The following is a 23,710-nucleotide window of genomic DNA, read 5'->3' on the forward strand; positions in this document are numbered from 1 at the left end:
ACCTGATGCTATGAATTATATGTCTAAATTCTCAAAAAATAAATTAAATATGATGTACTACAGGTCGTCTCTTAGTTTTTAGGGTAAATTACATTGACACTTTCTGAGATTTATTATTATTATAATTTTTCTTCTTACTTTTTGAAAATTACATCCCCTTTCCTGAGGTTTAAGTTTCATTACAGATTGCTCCCTTAGTTAGTTGACTGTTAAGTCAACTAATAGATTTTGCTGATGTCAGCAATTCAATTTTTTTAAATACCAATTTTACCATCACTGGGTAAATTACATTGACATTCCTCACATTTTAGAAATTACAATCTCCTCTCTAAGGTTTAAAGTAGCATTACCAATTGCCCCCTCGGTTAGTATTAGTTAAAAAAAATTCATTGAAAAAAAATTTAATTGGGAAAAAAATTATTTGGAAAAAAAATTAATTGATAAAAAAGTTAATTGAAAAAAAATTTTGTTAGTCAAATTTTTAAATTTCTGTTTAAAAACTAATGTAAACTCATTTTTTGAATTTACGTTTTTTTTTCAAATTTACAAACTGATACAACAATTTATAAACCAAAAAAATTATCAAACAAGTTTTTATGACAGTTTTTAAATTTTTTGTAAATACAAATTGAAAACTGTAAGCGAAATGGTTACCAAATAGGGCTCAGATAGTAAAAATATCGTAAAATTAACAAATAATGAAATAAGTTACCAGCGTAAAAAATGACTTATCAAAAGATTCTTAAGCTATGTATGGTTTGATTTTTAGATTTTTTTTAAAAATTAAAAATTAATTTTGTTAAGAAATAAAAAATAAAAAATAATTATCATTTTTATATAATTTTTATCTTTCGAGTGGTTAGAAATATTTTTTTACAAATTAAATATATTTCTTCATATTTATTTTTATTAAATTAGTTTTTTTTTAAATATCAGGGGGGATCCGTATTAAATTGAAACCTCAGGGGTGTCAATGTAATTTACCTTTTAAAATATATGTAAAGGTTAAGGGTAAATATGTCATTTTTACTTAAAAGTTAATACCGTCAACTAATTACATTGACAAGAAGGATCAATGTAATTTTTCAAATATAAAAGAGGAATTATAATAAATATAAATCTCAGGGATTGCCAGTATAATTTACCCTAATTTTTATAAAATGAATCACAAATGTGACGTAGAAGAGTTGGATCCATATACACCTATTCATTGTTTGGTATTATGAAAATTTTAAGAAGTGTAAAAATTCAGCATAATTTTGAAAACAAATTTCATAAACTTTAATAGTTAAAAAGTATAATTTTGGATAAATTACAAACACAGCCTGAAATTTACTTAAATTATAAATTATTTCTGTGATTCTAGAAATTATATTATGCCCCCTAAGGTTTCAATTTCATAACAAATAAGTCCTTTTATTAATAAATTATCAAATTAATTAACAATTTTTAATAATGTTAAAATTTTATTTTAATTAATAATTCAGATAATTTTATTATTATATAGGTGAAGAGTTAGAAATTTCACTCTTTCAATTAATTCTGTTAAATAAAAAATTCAAATAGGGAGATATTTATAATTTTCTAAAACACAAAAACTAATTCATATTTTAAGTAATCTTGGATGATATATTTATAATTTAACCTATAATTTTTTTATGTCAATTTATAATTATGTGAGAAGTAAAATTATATATATTTTTAATTTAATATTTTACGGCGACACTTTTAAGTCTTACTATTTTGGAGAATTACACACAGATGAAAAATTGAAAAAAAAAAATCATGTAAATGACAATTACACTCCCGAAACATTTCATTTATACTCCGTTACAAATGAACATATTTGTAATTTTCTCCCCTGCTATTTTTACGAGACCGAGCTTTGTCGGCCGTAAATCGAATAGGGAAGGCGGCTGACTCCGCCAGGACGAACCGGCTCGGCCCTATACAGGCCTTAACAAAGGGTTTTCTCAACTTTTTCAGAGAGAACAAGCCAAAAAAATAAAAATAAAAATAAAAATAAAAATCCCAGTTTGGGGCCAAACTCAACTCAACAGAATAGAAGAATCTCAGAGTTTTAGGTATTCTGATTGATAGATAGAATAGAAAGAACATGCAGAGTTTTTGAGTGAATAAATAAGTAAGCATATCAATGGGGAGACAGAAAGGAGATGGAAACAGAAGCAAGGCACGTCCCTCCAGCAGCAGGTAAAATCAATTCTTCTTCTCTTTCCAATTTTTCTGTTTCTCTTTAATTTTTGAATTCTACTTTTAATGAAATCATTATTATTATTATTATTATTGTGTTTTTAAAAAAAAATTTCAAGTCTGGCTGCTTCGCTCGTGCCGTCGGGTTCTACAGCCGTTGGATTCGGGGGTTTTGTGGGTAGTTCGCGGGTCGATTCGGCTCTCTCAACCGATGATTCTGTCCCCTTTTTGGTAATTCTTTCTCTCAGTTTATTTCAATCTTTAATTCACCATTAGAGAAAGTTTATAACTTTGATTGCTTCATTAATGGGTTTCAAAATTTAATGCTTATTTATTTATTTATTTGTGTTTTAATTGTTTGCGAAACAGTTAAAAACCTTGAAAACACTACTATGTTATTCTCAATTCAGCTGGGTAAATTTTTTGCCCATTGTCCTAATTCAAGAATTTGCAAGAAGAAGAAAAAAAAAAAAAAGAGTTTAGTGTCTTATTGGCTTGTTGATTGGAGTCCGAGATGGAATCGTACTGTTTATGCAATGATGTCTTGTTTGTTTATTGTTTCTATTGATCTTTCAGTGGTCTTGGCATTGCAGGATATTGATGGTGAAGTTGCACAGCACTTGAAGAGGCTTGCCAGGAAGGATCCAACCACCAAGGTAACAGTACAGTTACATGTAATGATTATTATTATTATTTTTGTATCAACTTTTGTAGAAGTTTGGTTAGTTAAGAAAAGAGTGTTTATGAGTTGCTTTATGACTGATTTTCCATCTCTCTCTTGTGGTGGGTTGAGTCTAAGCTAAATTTTTTCATGTTAATGGTAAAGAAAAAATTCAGTATATCTTATTCAAATATAAATAAAATAAAAATAAAGAATAAGATATCAATGCAGCCTTTTTATATTTCATTGGGTTTAAGTCACGAGAATTAACCTCTCCACACAAAAAAAAAAAAAAAAAAAAGGTGGGTGAGACTGCATACATGTGCCATCTCTCCTGGATCTTACTATAACCAGGAGCCTTGTTTACTGAATATGACCTTAAGAGATTGTATGCATTTTACCAAACTACTGTTATAGATTCATAGACTATCGGAAGGCATGGCAGCCATGGTGGTGTGTCATAATTGGGGAAACTCCTTGCCGAGAACCTGTGCATCCCTACGGATTAGTCAAGCTTTGATTTGGACACCCCGGTGCCAATAAAAAAAATATTCCCCCAACGGCTTAGGTAACGTTCACTCAATAAAGAAATTTAAGTTTGAGTCTCCTTAACATAAAAAATAAAATAAAAAAAGACAAAAAGAACAAAAAAAAGAAAAGAAAAAAAGAGAGATTGGATATCCTGTTAGTCAAGAAAATTGCATTGTAAAATAGAGAGAGAGAGAGAGAGAGAGAGAGAGAGAGAGAGAGAGGGGAGAGATATAGTAACATGGTTGTGGCGGCAGTTGGTGAGAGACTACCATTTGTTGGTGTTTGTGGGTTTGTGATGGTTCCTTTTCTCTTTCTTTTGGGGTGTTGGTGTGGCCGTTATGATAGAGCAAGATAAAGAGAGAGAAAAGAGGAATAGATGCTAATGTTGTTTGAATTAACATATTGCAACATTGCATAGTGTAATTCCATTTAACTTCCATCAACCGGACAACTTTGATGGGGTGCAATTTTATTTTAGAATCCTGATTGGGTGGACATAATTGTCAAGAAGCTCAAGGGGTGTTAGTGTGATTTATTATTATTATTATTTTGGTATTTTTGCATTTTTGCTTGTGTTTGTCTGGTTTTGTTGTGATTCTTGGGACCTTTTTTGTTTGTTTGGGTCTCTATATCTATCTCTATTGTTTCATATAATTGGTGCATTTCATCTTCATGTTCAACCATATTTAATTTGCAAGTGTTTTATTCTTAGTTAAAAAGCTCATTGACTTTTCTTCTTTTACAGCTTAAAGCTTTGGCATCTTTGTCTACACTTTTCAAGCAAAAATCCAGCAAGGAAATAGTACCAATCATTCCACAATGGGTATGCTTTTTTGTTCTTGATTCATCTGCTGCCAAGATTGTTAAAATCGGGATCCTAGGTAGGATCGGTGAGAGGGTCTCATGGATTGGATCGAGGATCATAAGATCCTACTTTCTATTAAAAACAAGATAAAAATACAAATTAGAATGATACATATTAAAAATAAGATGAAAAATCACAAAATCTACGATCCTACTTACGATTTTGCACTATCCCATATGTTCCTACACGATCCTACTTGTGATCCTATTATAACACCAATCCTACAATGATCTGGATCATTTTAGCAATGTAGTACAATCCTACTATCCGGATCGCGATTTTAATAACCATGCCAGCTGCTTAAGGAATGCATGTTATGATCATGCTCTTTCTATTGCTTTCTAGTGCTTTCAAGTGATATTTTGTATAGCTATAGTTGAAATAGCCTTTCATAAGCATCTCATGCTCTTTAAAAGTGATCAGCATTGTTGTCAAATCGTGAATTGAATAGTGAATCGTTTTGCTAAAATAGTGAATTGTGAATCGTAAGATTCATTTTATTTAATATGATATATAATTCTATGTATTTATATACATATAAAAATACATGAAATGTTTAAAATAAGGTAAATTATCAGTATGACTAAATTATATATATGTATATACGTATAAAATCTCATATATCAATATAACTAATTAATCTCTTCTATATATTTTCATAGTTTGGCAAAAATAACTTTGTTTCATGTATTATGTAAAGAAAAATAAAAATAAAATTGAATCGCAATGAATCATAGTGAATTGCAATGAATCGTAAATTGAATCGTATGATTCACTCAATTTTTGATTCAATAGAATGATTTGAATCGTTTTTGTTGAAACTCGTATCAAATTGTGAATTGTACGATTCTAATAACAATGGTGAGCAGTACGCATTTTTTCCTATTGAAGTGGCCATTTACCTGCTGAAGCAGTCATGATATGGAGGCCAAAGTTGGATATAAAGATGTAACAACTGAAGATGGGGTCAACAAAAGTCAACTTGCAATTTCACTGGTTGGTGTTGGTCAATCAGTATGCCTATTGGCTTTGTTTTAACCCTGTTATATTTTAGAGTTTGCCACTTAGTTGGGGTCAACCAAACTGGCTACCAAAATGGAGCTGTGTGGTTTTGATAATTATGCTTTCGTAGGCTCATTGGTGTGGCTGATTATGTGAGAGAGAGAGAGAGAGAGAGAGAGAGAGAGAGAGAGATTCTAGCAATTAAGTCTTGAACTGAGAAAATTATAAAGGAAAAAAAAATACAGTTTGTCAATCAAGTCTGAAAATGAGAAATTACAAAAATAACACCTTCAACTAAAGCACTTAATCATCAGTTAACCCTAAATTTTTTCCTCCATTTACCCCTGCAATAAGTGTATGGACCCCTGTGATTATGCCATTTGTAATTGATATGAGTTTTCATTGCGATTCTCACATATCAATGGTCCATTATATAGTTGTTGTGAAGTGTGTAATTGCTAAAAGATAATGGTACTATCATGAAGACAAAATGTTGAGTATTACAGTTTCTTTTATTTGCTTGCTTTCATGAAGACAAAACGAGACAAAACGGTATTATCATGAAAACAAAATGAAGTGCTTAATTTCTAAAAGATAATGGTCCCTGTTTTATAGAGAGGTGGGACCTTGACCAAAATATGTGATATCTTGATGGCTGTATCATATCTGCCGCTGAGCCACTTTGACACAACCGAAAGGGCTGTATCATGTCTATCAATTGTCCACATATGAGACGTCCCTCGAGGCCTCTCCTTACTCTCTGGCATACAAAGCTCTCTATTACCACCATCTTGATTTCTTTCCTAAGGCTGCCTTGGCTCTCTCTTCTCCCACCTCCAGTGGTCTCCAGCCATCTCAGTACTTAGGCCTTGTTTGGAGTACTCTAAAAAAGTCAAAAAGTCACTATCCTATTTAAGTCACATCATCTTATTTAAGTCACACCACCTCTCTACCACATCACTTCAAACCCAACTCATACCCAACCCATATTTCACAAAAAGTCAAAAAGTGGATTTATTTAGATCATCCCAAACCACCCCTTACTATTCCAGAGGGCATTCCTTAGCCAACTCGCCACCAGCCATCCACAGTTTTCAGATAGTATAAAGTGAAAAAAATAAAATATTAATAACTTCTGCAAGGGTTGGATTTTGGACTCTCAATTATCATCACTTCTGCCTGAACACATTGGATGATAGTTATTGATGTTGTGGTTTGTGTTATATGCTGAGCTAAGACTTGTTCTTGGATGTATGATTACTTTCACTGATTGGTGACTCATAGTTTCCTGCCTTTTATTTATGTTTTTGCTTAGGCATTTGAATATAAAAGGCTGTTGTTGGACTACAATAGAGAGGTTCGGCGAGCTACTCATGACACAATGACTCTTCTTGTTGCCGCTGTCAGGTATTATCTTTTTGAAGTTTTATTGAAGTTGGGCTCGATTTTTTTGCCTTTTTTTTTTTTTGCTGTGATTCATATCTGCTAGCTGTTTTCTAAAGTTAGTGTGTTAGTTTAAAATCCACAATAGAAGGGGAAGACATTTATAACTGATTCTTGTGGATGCTAATTATGTTGACATCGATAATACCAATCAACACACACACACACACGCAATGAAAGTAGAGTGGGTGGGCTCAACTGTTGATTGTGTTGTTGCATGCTTTTGGGTAGAGCCCCCACCTCCCACGACTACAGCCAGCAACAGGAGCCTATAAAGGTATAGGTACCAGTTCATTTAGAATAACTAGATTCCATTCCAGTGATAGCATGCTTGTTAAATCTATAGATTTTCCAACCTTTTACTCTTTATCTTTCTCATGGACTTTTCTATTTCCTTTACAATCATTATCGATCCCCTTTTCAGGGGACAGATTTTGGATTCCACATGTAGGGGTTTCAAGTTTCTTAGCATTATGCTTAGTAGCTTGTGGATAAATTGGGTGATTGCGAACCATTTGGTCCAGATTTAAGTTACTTGATGAGAACAAGGGACCATTACTTGGTGCAGTGGTAACAGCTCTAGCAATCAAGCTGGGCATGTAGTTTTATGAGCATTACCATTTTGTGCAAATAATGCCAATGATTAGGTCTATGTTCAGCACTGCCCTCCCAACATCTTGCATTAGTGTGACTGACATGGTGTAATGGATTCTAGGCTTTATGGAAAGCATACTTTATTTGATTTAAGTGCAAGAGAGGAAGTAATTTTTTTAAGAAAACAAGCATGGATGGAAAACTATGACTGATCCATGCAGCAGGTTCTAGAATTTCATATTTCTGCAGCTAGGGTGTCATGCCTTTGATTATTATCAGTCTGACAATCTCTTTGTTGCAAGTTTATAATGTTTACACATAGCTGTTGAAATACTTCCATATTGATTGCAAGTAATGTGTCTTTTTACTCACTCTTCACAAAATTCCCTTAGAATATGTCTGTTGATTTCTCTCTCTCTCTCTCTCTCCACAGGAGAGACTTAGCCCCGCATCTGAAGTCTCTGATGGGACCATGGTGGTTTTCTCAGTTTGATCCAGCTTCTGAAGTTTCTCAAGCTGCTAAGCGGTCGTTGCAGGTTCATTTTTGTTTATGTTTAGTTGTGCAACTGTTGTGAATCATTTCATGGGAATTAATTTGCAAAACTAACCTGCCGTCTTGATGTCACTATGGAAATCTCAAGATCTTGCACAATGTTTAAGCTAAGAAAATTTATGAGAATTTAAAGATATGATGAACAGAAGAAATTAGTGTGCTGTGGAACTTGGTCCATGTCCAACCGGCTAAGGAAAGTATGTTGTCAATTTGGGATTGGGCAGAAGTTACTGGTGGATGAAGTTGGGAATTTGTCATCATTACTTCATGGTAAACTTGGTTTGCACCAATAGTTGGAATAAATATTAACTTGTAACCGGTTTTGGTGAGGCAAAGAAGAGACCACTTTTGTGTGTTCGCTTCTGCCCCAGTTTATAAGTCTGACCATCTAAACCAGGCCGGTTTGGATGACACTGGTTCACAAGGCCATTCAGTTGCGATGAATAATACATGCATTTATCTATATATATATAAACAGTTTAGATCTTTGGTAGTGCTACTTCTTTCTCTGTGTCTGTGTCTGTGTCTGTGTCTGTGTCTGTGTCTGTCTCTCTCTCTCTCTCTCTCTTAATACTTCAATATTGTTGAAGTTGTAGGAAGTTGTTATAATTCTGAAGAACTTTCTTGTGGATGCTGGTCATTGGACATAGTTTGTTTTTCATTGTGGGTGGTTTATGTATATGTTTATCATTTCTTCCAGTTTATTATAAACTTAGTGTCTGAGTATGCCAACATTTACATTAATTTAAGTTTCCTAACTTTTCCAAGCATCCTTTTTTTTAGGTACAAGATTGTTCAATATCTATTGTTTTGCTTATAGCTATATTGTTCTTGTTAGCAAATTTTTATTCTATTTTCAAGCAAAGTTCCCATGTTGCTACCCCTTTTTCATTTAACTTTCTCAAACAGTTGTTTATTTGAAGCTATGTTCACTGTGGCAATCTTATTAGTATTATTATTTTTTTGATAATCGGGTGTCCAGGCCAGCTTATGCGCACCTCAACTAATAAAAGGCAATCTTATTGTTAAATTAACAGGCAGCCTTTCCAGCACAGGAGAAAAGACTAGATGCCTTAATTTTGTGCACGACTGAGATATTTATTTATTTAGAAGAAAATCTGAATCTCACTCCAAAGAGTATGTCTGACAAGGCAGTTGCTTTGGATGAATTGGAAGAAATACACCGGCAGGTATTTTATATGGGATCAAGATAACTTTCTCATATATATCATTGCTTATTTATATTTTGTTTTAAAATTTGTTTGGTTAATAAGGAGCGTGAGTTTCTGTTATTTTTTGCAAGAATATGCAACATGTTCACGAAGAAATAATGAAACTTGTCACTTGACTGGATGATTATGTCTTGCCCATTTGTGTTTTGCAACTTATCTTGTATAATTACTAGTTTCAGTTTCATTGAGTATCTTTATTCTTACATTACTCTTCAAGGTAAGGTAGGTCGTTAATTAGTTAATGTAATCTACTCTATGAAGACATTGTTTAACATAATTCTACTTCATGAAGACTGTTAGAAATACTGGCATAAAAAAATATATATATATATATATAATTAAAAGAAACCTGGCCAAAAACTGCATGCTTACCAAAAAAAAAAAAAAATACTGGTTTTATCTTCTTTCTGTGAATACAGATCTTGTAAATGGAACTGGAGGTTCATTACCTAGTGGTTTTACTTTTTAATGAGAAACTTGGGATGTTTGACCTTGGGATCTCCCTGAGTAAGAGGCTTGGACAGCATCATCAATAATGTTTGTTTTGAGGTAAGCACAGGGGAATCAGGGAAGGTATATGACATGAGGTGCTTCTTTAAAGCAAAGCTTGTTGGTCTATTTTTATAAACTTCACTATTGATTAGAAAATTCTGAGCTGTTTGTTGCTAGCATCATATGAGGAAGAAAACCCACAGGCTTCAGTTTTTTCCAAAAGAAATCTTAATGGAAGAGATGGAGCACCTGAATCTTCTCTCGCTGTCAATGGGTCTTGATTCTGTCAAGTATGATGTAGTTGGTGGATTTTACTTACACTACGAGCTCTTCTAGAGACCTCAAAAATTCTACCAAACATTCTACCAAATGTCTCACATGGGTGTGAGACCCACATTGTGTGGGTCTCACACCCATGTGAGACATTTGGTAGAATTTTTGGAGTCTCTAGCATTACTCTGTTAAATAGCTTACAAACAATAGTTTAATTTTAAAATCATGCTAAGCATAAAAATAAAAATAAAAAAGAAGTCCAATGGAATTGATTTTACCTTTGTATTAGAAGAAAATAGGTACGGCTTAGGTATATTCTAGGTACGTCTAGGTATGCCAAAAATTAAGAAAAAAAAAATTGAGTATATGTTTCATGTACCTGGTACGTATGCAGAAGTATCATACGAAATATTAGTACTCGGTAAGTATCTGGTATAGGTATGACATGTTTTTCGAAGTATCCATGCTCCATGGAGCCTTGCCATTATGAAATGATTTCCTTTTAAGTGGATTTTTTGACCTGAATTCAATGATTCAGAGAAACATGTTTATTTGAACCTGTCAAGACATTTCTATTTTTGAGTTTCCTTGTCACTGGGGGCAGCACTGTCATGGAGAACTTTGCCATTAAGCTTGATTGTCATTGACTCATCAAAGATCTTATATAAAGTACAAAACTGAGTGCCCCTTGGGAGGAGGATTCTTTATAGCATCGTAGACACTCAGGAAACATAACAAATTTAACATATTTGGATGCTTATGTTCTCCTAAGAGAACATTCCTAAAGTTTTCTTTTTTCATTCTCTCTTTTTTCACCTTTTGTGTATGGATGTTAGACCAGTGTCTTGCAATAAGTTGTTGGATGTGGGAGAGGTACTTTCAAATATGGTGTCTGACCATTCTTGTTTTAATTCCTAGATTTTTTTTTTGTCTTGATTCTCTGTGTTACAGGTGGTTTCTTCATCATTGCTGGCATTGGCCACTTTCCTTGATGTTTTGATGGACTTGCAATTTGGAAAACCTGGTTTTGAAAATACAGCTGCTGAGACCAATAATGATAAAGCTTCAAAAGCACGGACCACAGCCATTGCTTATGCAGAGAAGTTGTTCTCTGCACATAAATACTTCCTTGATTTTCTTAAGTCCCAAAGCCCTGCTATTCGATCAGCTACATATTCGATGCTAAGGAGTTTCATTAAAAACATTCCTCATGCTTTCAATGAAGGAAACATGAAAACTCTCGCCACAGCAATTCTTGGTTCTTTCCAGGAAAAGGATCCAGCTTGCCATTCATCAATGTGGGAGACTATGTTGCTATTTTCCAAAAGATTTCCCGACAGTTGGACCACCTTCAATGTTCAAAAATCCCTGCTAAATCGGTTCTGGCATTTTCTTAGGAATGGGTGCTTTGGATCTCAGCAAGTTTCTTATCCAGCTTTAGTTCTATTTCTAGATGCTATCCCTCCTAAGGCAATAGTGGCGGAGAAGTTCTTCCTTGATTTTTTCCAAAACTTTTGGGCTGGAAGAAACCCGTCACATTCCTTAAATGCTGATCGACTAGTATTTTTCCGGGCATTTAGAGAATGTTTTCTTTGGAGTTTGCAAAATGCTTCAAGGTTGGAGTTCATTGAACTTGTCTTTTACCCTCCTATCTGTTTGGCCCTAATATACATTTTCTTATTGTTTGCACACCAGATATTGTGTTGGAGCAGATGCCATTCATTCTTTACAAGTTACTCTCATTGACAAGATCCTTCTGAAGCTTCTGTGGCACGACTATCTACCAATCAACTCAAAAGAACAGGATAGAGTCTCCTCTGGGCAAATGAGGGATCCATCTGAGATTAATGTTCGGCCTTTTCACGAGGAAACAGTGGAAACACTCAAGATCAAGTATCCAATGGATTACGTGCAAGAGTTGGGGAAATGCATCATTGAGATCCTTTCAGGGGTTTATTCACGGGACCTTGATCTGCTCTTGACTTTTTGCACAGAATTTCAAGAGAATTGCTTTGAGATATTTCAGCAAACAGAGAACACAGAAAGTTCTTCGGAGTTTATAGAACTGGTCATCAAATTTTTGTTATTACTAGGGCAACATGCAGTGCAGAAAGGTGAAAAATGGCCTTTGGTTAATATGGTGGGACCAATGTTGGCAAAGTCATTCCCATTGATAAAAACACTTGTAAGTTAACTGTTGTGCATCTTTTGTTAGACTCTCATCGTGGTTGTAACTTGTCAGGCATGTTTTACACAATGGCTAATACATAATATTTAGGTGACACACAACCTCTGTAACCCCTTTTAAAATAAAAATCTTTATCTTATTCATTACTTTGTTTTCTATGTTAGTTTTTTTAGTTTTTATTTTTATAAATATATACAACGTACATAAGATTATTTGGATGTTTTGATAAGCTTCACGAAGCGTAGAATTCCTTATGTTTTGGGATGTATCATTTTTGTATTGGTGTCTTCTGTTCACAGAGAAGGATTGTTGTCTGTAGCCGTAGGTGACATATACAGTAATGCACAGCTAGAGCATCAAAAGGTCTGAAGCTAAAGTACAATATGGAGAACTAATGTATTAGTTTTATAGTTTAACATTTCATTTCATTTCATTAATGTAAAATATTGCAGTTGTTCTAATGGCTAGTCGTACTATATATTTTGGTTTAATGAAAACTATGAAGCATGGGTACTTCGAAAAACATGCTGTACCTGTACCGGGTACTTACTGGCGTATGGTACCTTGTATGGTACTTCTGCATACGTGCCGGGTACACGAAACACGTACCCACATTTTCTTTTCTTAATTTTTGGCGTACCCAGACATACCTACTATATACCCAAACGGCACCGTACCTCAGTTGAAACAATATTTTCTTCTACTGCAGAGATGAAACTCCTTTCACTAGACTTCTTTTTTATTTTTAGTTTTATACTTAGCATTTTTTTAAAATTAAACTATGGTTTGTAAGTTAATTAATATATTGACATTTAATTTTGATTTATACTTTTACTTTTGGCATTAAATGTTAATTATAGGTTAAATCTTAACAAATTAAACCATTTAATTAATTTTTACATTACTCTAAATTAAAAATAAATATTTTTTTACAAGCGTACCAAGCCGTACCTGTACTCCACTTTTTTTGGATTTTACTGTATCGACGTACCCGTATCGTACTAGTATCATCAGTACACGTATCCATACCCGTGCTTCATAGAATGAAAAGGAGTATATAAGGTTCTGCCTTCATATCTGCATTAAGAAATGCAATGATAAATTACTGTGCTTGAAGTTTTTCAGTTGACAATTTTTAATGTGTATTTATTTTCTTCCTGTACTACTATCTTAATTGTTGTATTTGATGTTTTTGACAGGATTCGCCAGATATTGTGAGACTTGCATCGGTTGCAGTGTCGGTATTTGGTCCACGCAAGATAGTTGGAGAACTCGTCTGCAATGATAGCACTTTCTTTCGTAGTCTTTCTGATGAATTGAACAGAGAATTGGATTCAGAGCAGTTTCTGCAGCTGTACAAGGAAATATTTGTACCTTGTTGCCTGCAAGGAAATGGTTCTTCCACCAATGCTCGACTTGATCTCTTGCTTGTGTTACTTGATAATGAAAGCTTTTCAGAACAATGGCATTGTATTATCACATATGCAACTGATCCAGAACGTTTTGGAGTGGGGCCTGAGACCCCAGACCCCAACCACATACTTGTCTTGGGAATGCTCATAGAGAAAGCAAGAGTGGAAATTATAAAGAGAAAGGTGGGAGTAGGACTTGATCATCAGCAAGGCTCCCACTCAGACCACTGGCATCATGAACTTCTAGATTCATCTGCTGTTTCTATTGCCCGTTCTTTGTCTTCCTTCAGGAGTTCTGATGCTCGGTTCCTGCGGTATGCAAATATAAAATTTTGATAACATGCATTTTAGTCATTTATACCTTGCAAATATTGGATTGCACTTCCATCTATCTATGTTACTTATTGATCCATGCTCTTTTGAATTGTCCTTTGCCTTGATGTTTTTCTCGATTCCACCTAATTACCAACATACTGCTTAGTAGGCATCCTGACAGGTGGCCCTGTTTGGCAACCTGGCTCTTTGGCTAAAATAGCCAAAAAGCCAAAAAAATAGCCAAAAAGCCAAAAAAGACCAAGAAGCCTGAAAGTCACTAAAAAAGTTAAAAAGCCAAAAGCCACTAAAAAAGGTCAAACATCTCGGTAATTCACGGTTTTCAATACAACTAAAAAAAGCCATTCCCAAACACATTTTCTTTTTTTCACCTCATAAAAAAGCAACTATCAATTCCCAAACAAGGCCAGTTTGCCAATTTTCTGGTTCTCTCTCTTACAAGATATGAGGCAACCAACCAGCCTAAAGTGGGTTTATATACCTAAGAATTATTCAATTGGGATACGTGTATCTATCAAGACTAATAATTTCTTTTTGATAAGCAATCGTGATTAATCATTTCTGTGACCATCAGAATTGCATTCTGAAATGCTGCTCTCTTTTTTTTCTTTATTTATTTATTTTTTTTCACTAGAAGCTTGCTTGAGTATTTACTTTGGTAGTTGCATACTGTCATATTTTTATGGTTTCAAATGCTGACATTTGTCATATCTATTAAAACAGAGCTGTTCTTGGTGGCTCAACAGAAGATGATCAAACTTCTTTTGTGTCTAGAAATGCTAAGATCCTTATCTTTAAAGAGTTCTGCAAAAAGTTAGTAACCTTCACAATGGATTCTACTTTTACCTGGATCAGAGATGCATGTTCTTTATTAATTGCTGAGGCAAATGATTCTGTGCTAAGAATTGAACATTCCGTGCCTGTGCCTGAAATGGCTCATTTTGCACTTGAAGTACTTGATGGAAGCTTATTTTGCTTAAAGACTATTGAAGATGAAAGTTGGTTAGTCCGAAGTACTTTAGCTGCAATTTTTCTCATTGACTGGGAATATAGCATGGCCATAGTGTCTGATGATGCACTTGATGGTGAAAGTACTAGAAAAATGAAGGACAGGTTGGATTGTTCTGCATCTGTGCATGATTTTCGTAGCAAGATAAGTAGTCAATTCTTTAAAAGCCTCAATGGAAACAATCGGAACAGTTTGGGAAGTATTTTGGTTCAGTCTATTAGGTTTGCCATATTCAAGGAGGATGAATTTGATACTAATAAAGTAACATCTTTGTGCTGCCTTTGGATGCTTGAAGTTCTTGGATGTCTCTGTCAGGATCAATTTGAGGAACAAGAACTGTTAGACCAGTTTTTGAGCAAGAGTGATTCCTGGCCTTTGTGGATCTTACCAGATTTCTCTACAGGAGAAAGATCAGCCACCTTGAAGACAGAAAACATTTCCATTAATGTAAGTGCTTTGTTTGATATTTATTCTTGCTGACATTTTCTGATTAGACAGGTATGCTATAAAAGTTTACTATGATAATCTTGTTCTTACATTATTGGTCTATGCAATAGGACATGGGCATGCTTTGATCAGTTCCTGTGTAATTATGAAGCTATCACTTCCTGCATTCGTTTAATGCATTGTCCTCCCTATTTCCTCTTACTAATCATTGATTGAGGCATTTTTTCTCTTATGAATCATGAATTAAGGAAGTTCACATTTTTTTTTTGGTTACCAAAGCATTGGGAATATATTTTGGAAGTATTTTAATAAGAGGAGACTTCCCTTGTTCTCTTTTGCAACCATGGGGCAACTTCTTGCTGCGTGCCTGGTGCCCACCAAAGCACAGATTCTACTCAAACGAGAGGATTCCTTGTCGCTGCCTAATGCTGCCTCTGTCTTGTCTTGGCTGTCACTTGTATGAATATAGTGCCGTGTCCTGAACCACTTTGCTCATCTTCAAGTACATGAAAGGCAATTGAAGGAATGAAATATATATTTAAAAGTTACGGCCTAAATGGGTAGAAAACCTAGGGCCAGGGTGCAGAATGTGAAGCTAAAGAACTCGTCTTGTTTCCATGCAGTTTTTTTAACTACATTGAAAAAATTCTCGCATGTATCTTCAAGTTTCTTCTTTTTTAATCTTGTTGGAAATAAATAAATAAATAAATAAAAATCTTATTATCTATGGCCTACACCTGTGCCCCTTTCTTACCTGGAAATCCTGCATTTTCAGGACTAGTCACTGTAGCCATGAAAGAATCCTTATTTGTTTCTTCTCAAGTTTTGTTCTGAATTTATATGAATCATATATTGTTATATAATAGGACTCAGGGTATGGACAACTTATAAATTCCAAATGATTACTGTGTAGGCATCCAGGAATCACATACTTGTTGCTGTAATTGATGAGCTTGTATCTAAGATTGGGATTGACATGGTTGTTGCTGGTTCTGTTTCACTTACTCCATCTTCAACTGAGGAAGCAACAAAAGAACTGATTACCTCTCAATCTGATTATTCTCGAGCCTGGCTTGCTGCTGAAATATTATGCACATGGAAATGGCATGGTGGCAGTGCTTTGAGCTCTTTCTTACCTTTACTGAGTTCATATGGGAAGAATGGGAATTATTCTCGTGAGGAAAGTTTGTTAGACTCTATTGTTAACATTTTGCTTGATGGTGCTCTTGTTCATGGAGTTAGTGGTAGACTGAGCCTTTCCTATGTCTGGCCTGTTTCATATGATGAAATAGGGAGTGTTGAAGAATCCTTCTTAAGAGCACTTGCATCTTTACTTCTTACTCTATTTGAAGACAATATATGGGAAATGGACAAAGCTATATTACTTTTTAAATTACTTGTAAACAAACTTTTCATTGGTGAAGCAATTAACTTGAATTGTTTGAGGATTCTTCCTTTAGTTATGAGTGTCCTTGTTAGGCCATTGAGCATTGGATGTGATGAATCCAATCGAGATGTTCAACATGATACTATAAAGGACTGGCTGCAAAAAACTCTGTTATTCCCACCTTCAAACACATGGCAAACTGGAGAAGGTAAATGAATATTTTTTTTTTTTATAAAGTAAATTCATTTTGCGCTGCTATGGTGATATGCTGAATACTTGTCCCTAGGACAACATTTTTTAGTTTCAGAATACCACTGGTCAGTCCCTGATACATAGGGGGCTCTAGTTTGCCGAAGAGCAATACGCATTTCTACTATCCGTCTATTGTCATGTTAGTGATTTGCATGTTAGAAGGTACTTATCAGAATAAAATCCATATTGCGAGGTGCAAAAGGAACTGAATGATGAATGTTTCTCGGGTTTTAACTTTTTCTTCTTTATTTTTAGGCTTAAGGTATATTTTTAGTTTGGAGCATAAAGAGGAAGACCCTCTTCCTTGTTCATCTTCTTCAAAATCCTGCTGTTGCTGTAATCTGACTTATTGCAGCCCCACCCCCATCCCCTTTGCAGAGATGGAAGATTGGTTACAGCTGATTATATCTTGTTACCCACTAAGTGCAATAGCAGGAATACAAGGGTTAAAACCAGAGAGAGATATCGGCCCCATGGAGAGGGAACTTTTACTTGAATTATTTCGTAAGCAGAGACATGGTTCTGTGTCAACAGCTGCAAATAACAAGCTGCCAGCAGTGCAGATGTTATTATCAAATCTAATTGTAGTTTCAGTTGGGTATTGCTGGAAGGAATTTAATGAAGAAGATTGGGAGTTTGTGGTCTATCGGTTGAGATTGTGGATTGAATCAGCGGTGGTGATGATGGAAGAAGTAGCTGAAAATGCTAACGAAGCCATAACAAACAGCTCTACGTCTAATAACTCTGAAGTTGCAGTAACTAAGCTCAGGCATACTGTTTCAGAGTTAAACCCTTACCCTATAAAGATTGCTACTAATGCCCTTGCTGCTTTTTCTCTATTTTGTGGAGTCGTTGCATTACAAAAGGAAGAAGATGCTGATAATTTGAATCCCTTGAGAACTGAGAAATGGGATCTAATCAAAGATCGGATTCTAGAAGGTATTCTTCGCTTATTCTTTTCCACTGGTGCTGCTGAGGCCATTGCAGGTTCCTGTTGCTACGAGGCTTCACTTATTGTAGCATCAACCAGGCTTGATCATCCTCACTTTTGGGAGTTGGTTGCTTCAAGTGTTATAAAGTCTTCTGCATATGCTAGAGACAAAGCTGTGAAATCAGTTGAACTTTGGGGGCTAAGCAAAGGGACCATCAGCTCTTTGTATGCAATCCTTTTTTCCTCCGAACCACTTCCTGGTTTGCAGTTTGCTGCATATGCTATTCTTTCATCTGAACCTGTTTCAAACTTGTCTATCCTTAGAGAAGACACTGCATGTTCCTTGGATGGAGATACCACTGGTGACCAGGATTCCGATCGTCTTGATTTGTCTTCAGAAGAAGATGTTCATTTGAGGGAGGAAATTTCTTGCATGCTTGAAAATTTTCCATATGAGATTCTTGAAATGGGCCTGGTGGCACCACAACGTGTAAGTGCGAACTTTCTTCCCCATTAAGATGTGATGGTTGCTATCATAGACTGATCTATTTTAAATCTACAGGTGAATGTCTTTCTTGCTTGGTCTTTGTTGTTATCACGTCTACAATCCTTCCCACCATCATCACCTGCTAGGGAAAGATTGGTTCAACATATACAAGAGCATGCTAATTCAGCAATATTGGATTGCCTGTTCCAGCACATTCCATTGGATTTGTGCTTGGCACATAGCTTGAAGAAGAAAGATGTAGAACTTCCTGCTGTGTTATCAGAGGCTGCAGCTGCAGCAACACAAGCCATCAGAAGCAGTTCAGTTTTGTTTTGTGTGGAGTCACTTTGGCCTGTTGGACCAGAGAAAATGGCTTCACTTGCTGGTGCAATATTTGGTTTGATGCTTCATATTCTTCCTGCTTATGTTCGAGGGTGGTTTAGTGATATACGTGACCGTTCTATGTCATCAGCAATTGAGTATTTTACGAAAGTATGGTGTAGCCCACCTCTAATCACAAATGAACTATCTCAGGTGTGTTTACTTTGACTTAGACTTTTAGGTTCCATTGTCTTTAGAACTGTGTCTTGAAAGTTTAATTTTCTATAATTCTATAATTGAATCTACATTTCTTTCGGAAGTAATCAATGCTTAAATCCTCTCAATGCGTCTCTCAGACTTCCTTTGGATGAGTGGAATCAGACTTGTAGCTTTACGAAAAAAGTGATTTTCAAGAAAATTTTAGAATCCTATTAGGTTCTCTCTTCCCCGCAAGTTGTTGAGAGTGATCTGTTTGTCTTTCTATGTTAGTTATCATTGAACTTGCAGGCACACTAATTGCCTATTCCATACTTTATCATGCTTGAGACACCAAACTGTTGGATGGCAAAGTCATACTTGTTCCGATTTCATGAATTTTTTAGGACAGAGCTCTATTATAATTTTGCTCTATAATAATTTTGTTCTTACTGCAGATCAAGAAAGCTAGCTTTGCTGATGAAAATTTCTCAGTTAGTGTGAGCAAGTCAGCCAATGAGGTTGTTGCTACCTATACAAAGGATGAAACTGGAATGGATTTAGTAATTCGTCTTCCTGCATCTTATCCATTGCGTGCTGTGGATGTTGATTGTCCTAGGAGCCTTGGCATTAGCGAAGTGAAGCAAAGGAAATGGTTGATGTCAATGCTGTCATTTGTCCGTAGTCAGGTACTTCCTACATATGTTAGTTGGTTATGCATCATATTCATCAATTTATGTGATCAAATTTTAGTGATGTGGACAGAACAACATGCATTTCTAATTGGGTATTCGGTTTGTGCAAGCGGGCATTGCTCATGTTTCAATTGTTCAACTTCTGTAGAAAATTAAATAAGAACATGCTTTAAGGAGAACAGTTACGTAGAAAAAGGGTTTTATTGCAAGTAAGTTGAATTTTGATTGATGTGAGGGGGAAATAGGCTGAAACTGAAATTAGAATGTTTCTAACAATTTGAAATATACAATAATGTGCTTTGTTGAAGACACATGCGTGCACTTGGTTGCAACATCAAATGGTTTCTTAGTGTCATCTTTATTGTCTGCACCCTTTTGTATATCTTTTCCTACAATTTATTTGAGCCTATTTGTTGGCTTATTCCCACTTCGGACGCTTGTTTGTACCATTTCCAGAAGCAGATAGTTTATTTGCCTTACTTATGTGATGCAGAATGGAGCCTTAGCTGAAGCAATACGAATCTGGAAGAGCAATTTTGACAAGGAATTTGAAGGTGTTGAGGAATGCCCTATCTGTTACAGTGTGATCCACACTACCAACCACAGCCTTCCACGCCTAGCTTGCAAGACTTGCAAGCACAAGTTCCATTCTGCTTGCCTCTACAAGTGGTTCTCAACTTCTCACAAATCAACTTGCCCATTGTGCCAGTCACCATTTTGACCTTAAACAAACACATATGAAGCATAATATTCTTTTAGATTATATTGGGGACTCGAGATTCAGTGAGTAATGGTCTTTGTTGATTTTGCTCGTCCACCTGTAATATGAATTCTCTGTACAAAAGAAGGCAAAGTTGATTTAATTGGAAAAGTTACCTGCTGTGCTGATCTTGTTGGTGGCTGACAGTCAAGCTTATGGCGAGTGCTTAGAGAGTCCTGTCAAATGGTGAGCTCACACCCGCCCTATATGTATGACTTATTTATTGTGTTTTAATGTCTTGAGTGTTGCAAATAAATATGCTTCAAATTTCTTGACTGCATTTCATCATTTGCCTCCTAACTTTGCTCTTTCAAGATATAAGCAAATTTTGATGTAATAATCTTCAAAATGACTCCCTTGAGGTTTTGAATTTCCATCTTGTATCCAATTCAGTCCTGGCCAAGGCTCCTAGTCAAACAAAAACCTGAAGTTCTAAATCTTGGATCTTTTAGTATACTGGGATTTGGGTTTGCTCTGGTGTTTTGAGTTCGAAACTCTTAGAATCTTTTTATTTTGATTCTAATCATGGTTCAAAATTTAATCTCATGATCATTCTTTCTACTAGGTGGGCATGGGTGTGTTCTTGGAAGCATTCTAGAAGTGTGGTTTGTTGTTTTGAGCTTCCTCAAAAGTAGGTTAATTTTTTTATTTTTTCTTTAGAAATACAAGAACATCAATGTGTTAGACTAAACCTCAGGGGAGGAGGGTGTAGAGGAAAGGGAGGGGGTTGGGGGTGTGCAACCAACCAGGCCAGCCATCAAGTCCCGCAAAAGAAGAAGTGTTGTGTTTTCATTTTCAATAAAACCTTTTGGTCCATTTTTCTGTGTTGTTTTTTAACGCTTGTTTTATGCTCTTTTTTTTTTATTTTTTGGTGTGCAGATAAACTGCTTCTGCAAGCACACTGGATTTAGGTGACATAGTGATCCCTATGCTATGCTGTAAAGTTGTGATGGACTAACAGTTTGCGAAAAAACTCCGTAGAGAACATTTATTTGTTTTCATAATTTCTGATTTTCTCTTTCAGAAGGGGTCGGTGAGAACTATTTTGGAAATTTTGAGTTAGTATATATAGAAATGTACAATTTTTTGGAAATTTGGTTTCCATTTGTTTTTGGTTTTGGTTTCTTTTTTTTTGGCTTAAAATTTGAACCACAGGAATCCTATTAAACCCAAGTTCTTTCCGTTCCTCCCCCTATCACACCCTAAAACCCTGCACACACGCACACACACAAAGATAGAAGAACATTATTCTTCTCTTTTTCTTTTTTATAGCATTTTGATGCAAGACTTGATGGGTTTTTTTTAACATAAAAATGCTTTGCAATTGTGTGCCCAAATACTATCGTTACTTTTTACCTTCTGCAGGTATTCTGAAGAAATTGTACATAAATTTTTATGAAAATGATGTGGTGGTATTTTTATAATTAAATATGATTTTAATTGACACTTTATTTTAATGTTTTAACTCTCAATGCAGTCATATTATTTTATACACAAATTTTGTAATATTTTTATTTGTTTATATTTATATATGATTACAATAATATTCATAAAAGTAAACCAACTAATAGAGATAAAAGCCTAAATGGAACCGAGGTCCTGCTGTGAGTTGGTCATAGCACAACCTGCCGTTGTGGCCCGTAGTGTGTTCACTCTGAACCCACTTTTCAGACGCTGAACAAATTATTAATGGAAAAAAATAGTTTTATCAGACTTGCGTAGTCATATAATTAGTACATATTTGTTTTAAAATAAATGAACGATAAATATGATTTTTAAAATAAATTATTCATTTATTTTAAGATAAATGTATAGATGTTCTTTGAAGTGTCAATATAGTTTTGATGTTTTTGTCAAGCATATGATACAATTTCTTCCGACATCTTTTTATTAATAAATTATCTTTTTTGTTGATAATTGTTTTTTTATTCTTTCAAGGAAATTTTCCTTCATAAATCATATCTTTAATAAATCTTACAAATTAAACCGTTCGAATCATATTCATGAAAATATGTTTGATACAGATGCTATTGAAAGTTGTATAACCCATTCCCTAGCATAGATGTACACTCACATATACGTGTTCTTATGCGAGAATGTAAAATTTCACATTTTATTAACATATGATATGCATACTCCTTAATTATCATAGCCTAATTTCATTCATATGATGATCAAACCAATTAAAACAACATCAAACGGCTAGCATGAGATCTGGCAGCGATCGGTTCAAACGCTGTTCTGGCTCACTCTGCCACAGCCTGACGCTCTCCTTCCTCGCCTCCTCCGGTACCTGAAGAAGCACAGTGAGCCACGTGTTGAAATACTCACGAAATTGAGTGATTGCACTGTCTTTGATCGTCCAAACATGCACCCAATAATACCTTTTCAGTTCATTCCACCCCTCCAAGATCACAAGGTCGCCAACGGACGTGATGCTCCGAGGTTTAAATTTGAACCCATCATCAGTACTATTGTTGTGCCTTGATTTTCCAGTGAGCAAGAGCATCATGTGTTGGCAATTGGGAGGACCATGGTACCACCACTCGAGGTCAGTAGCCAGTAGTTGAGCGACGATCTCTAATTTGCCTCGTGCCAAGGCCTTATATAGGGCTTTAGCAATGTTTTTGTTTTGAGTTTTTGGCTTTGCTGCCGGCACCGGTGACTGATGGTGGCCATGGATTCCCATTTTGAAGGGAAGGCTTGTAATGTAATGTAATGGGTAGTGTAGTCTTGATAAATGACTGGACTTGGGTTACTCTTGTGTGCGCGGGAGAGGTGCTATTTATACAAACAATTGGAGGGGGGAAAAAAAAATTAAATTTACAAAAAAAAATGTCGGCTGCAATGTAGCTGCAAAAAACGTACTTAAATTTAGGATATAAAATGCGTCGAATCCGTTGTATATTAGTGAGTATAGAATAGTCGGACTTTCAGATTATGCCATATTAGCATTTTTAAATTTTTTTTTTTAATTTTTTATAAATTAAAGATTTATTAAAATCTATTAACTCACCAAATATTGAGTCAGATTTTTTTAATCTAAATTAATATAATCTAAATTACTTTAGATTATAATCTAATAAAATCTAAACAAACTATATTAATTAGATTATAAAAATTAATTTAGATTAATATAGTTTCTTTAGATTTTTTAATCTAAAAATAAATAATTAGATTAAATTAGATTATATTAATTTAAAAACTAAACCAAACGGAACCATATTTTTCTTTTAAAATTGCATATTTATTATTTTTTTAAAAATAAAATAAAATAAAAAATCATTGCATTAGAGAGTAGTTGAACAGTATCCATCTATTAGAATAGCTGAGAAACTGGGATTAAAAGGGATCCCAATCATGTATGAATAATTTTATACATAATAATAATCTTACTAAAAATATAGGTTGTCAAATGTGATTGGTTAAAAAAAAA

General features: G+C 34.7%; 2 protein-coding genes across 8 annotated transcripts; one reads left to right on the plus strand and one right to left on the minus strand.

The window, feature by feature from the left end:
- Window positions 1-1,809: 1,809 nt before the first annotated feature.
- On the plus strand, window positions 1,810-21,367 carry LOC114256463 (HEAT/U-box domain-containing protein). Of its 7 annotated transcripts, none has more exons than XM_082907006.1 (18): window positions 1,810-2,211; window positions 2,331-2,442; window positions 2,805-2,867; window positions 4,149-4,226; window positions 6,586-6,677; window positions 7,741-7,843; window positions 8,898-9,050; window positions 10,809-11,473; window positions 11,553-12,042; window positions 13,245-13,771; window positions 14,514-15,246; window positions 16,160-16,841; window positions 17,141-18,306; window positions 18,379-18,837; window positions 19,278-19,508; window positions 20,008-20,460; window positions 20,840-20,905; window positions 21,154-21,367. In XM_082907006.1, exons 1-16 carry the CDS (start codon window positions 2,156-2,158, stop codon window positions 20,233-20,235), a joined length of 5,838 nt encoding a protein of 1,945 aa, XP_082763132.1. In that variant the 5' UTR covers window positions 1,810-2,155; the 3' UTR covers window positions 20,236-20,460; window positions 20,840-20,905; window positions 21,154-21,367. The 7 variants fall into 7 exon arrangements, with proteins under 7 accessions (XP_082763132.1, XP_028051908.2, XP_082763131.1 ...); XM_028196107.2 differs by having other exon boundaries at window positions 17,264-18,306; XM_082907005.1 differs by lacking the exon at window positions 20,840-20,905.
- Window positions 21,368-22,237: 870 nt separating this feature from the next.
- On the minus strand, window positions 22,238-23,040 carry LOC145807946 (wound-induced protein 1-like). The gene has a single exon (XM_082907010.1). The coding sequence runs from the start codon at window positions 22,961-22,963 to the stop codon at window positions 22,469-22,471; it is 495 nt and encodes a 164-aa protein (XP_082763136.1). The 5' UTR covers window positions 22,964-23,040; the 3' UTR covers window positions 22,238-22,468.
- Window positions 23,041-23,710: the final 670 nt, after the last annotated feature.

The sequence above is a fragment of the Camellia sinensis genome, chromosome 14 (genome assembly GCF_055761805.1).
Source record: "Camellia sinensis isolate YWXY chromosome 14, ASM5576180v1, whole genome shotgun sequence".
Lineage (NCBI taxonomy): Eukaryota > Viridiplantae > Streptophyta > Magnoliopsida > Ericales > Theaceae > Camellia > Camellia sinensis.

What these genes read in the sequence shown, in the direction of transcription:
- LOC114256463 (XM_082907006.1), top strand. Translation starts at nt 2,156, where the DNA reads ATGGGGAGACAGAAAGGAGATGGAAACAGAAGCAAGGCACGTCCCTCC. An exon ending in ATGATTCTGTCCCCTTTTTG is followed by an intron (nt 2,443 to 2,804) that starts GTAATTCTTTCT and finishes TTGGCATTGCAG; the next exon opens with GATATTGATGGTGAAGTTGC. An exon ending in CTTCTTGTTGCCGCTGTCAG is followed by an intron (nt 6,678 to 7,740) that starts GTATTATCTTTT and finishes CTCTCTCCACAG; the next exon opens with GAGAGACTTAGCCCCGCATC.
- LOC145807946 (XM_082907010.1), bottom strand. Translation starts at nt 22,963, where the DNA reads ATGGGAATCCATGGCCACCATCAGTCACCGGTGCCGGCAGCAAAGCCA.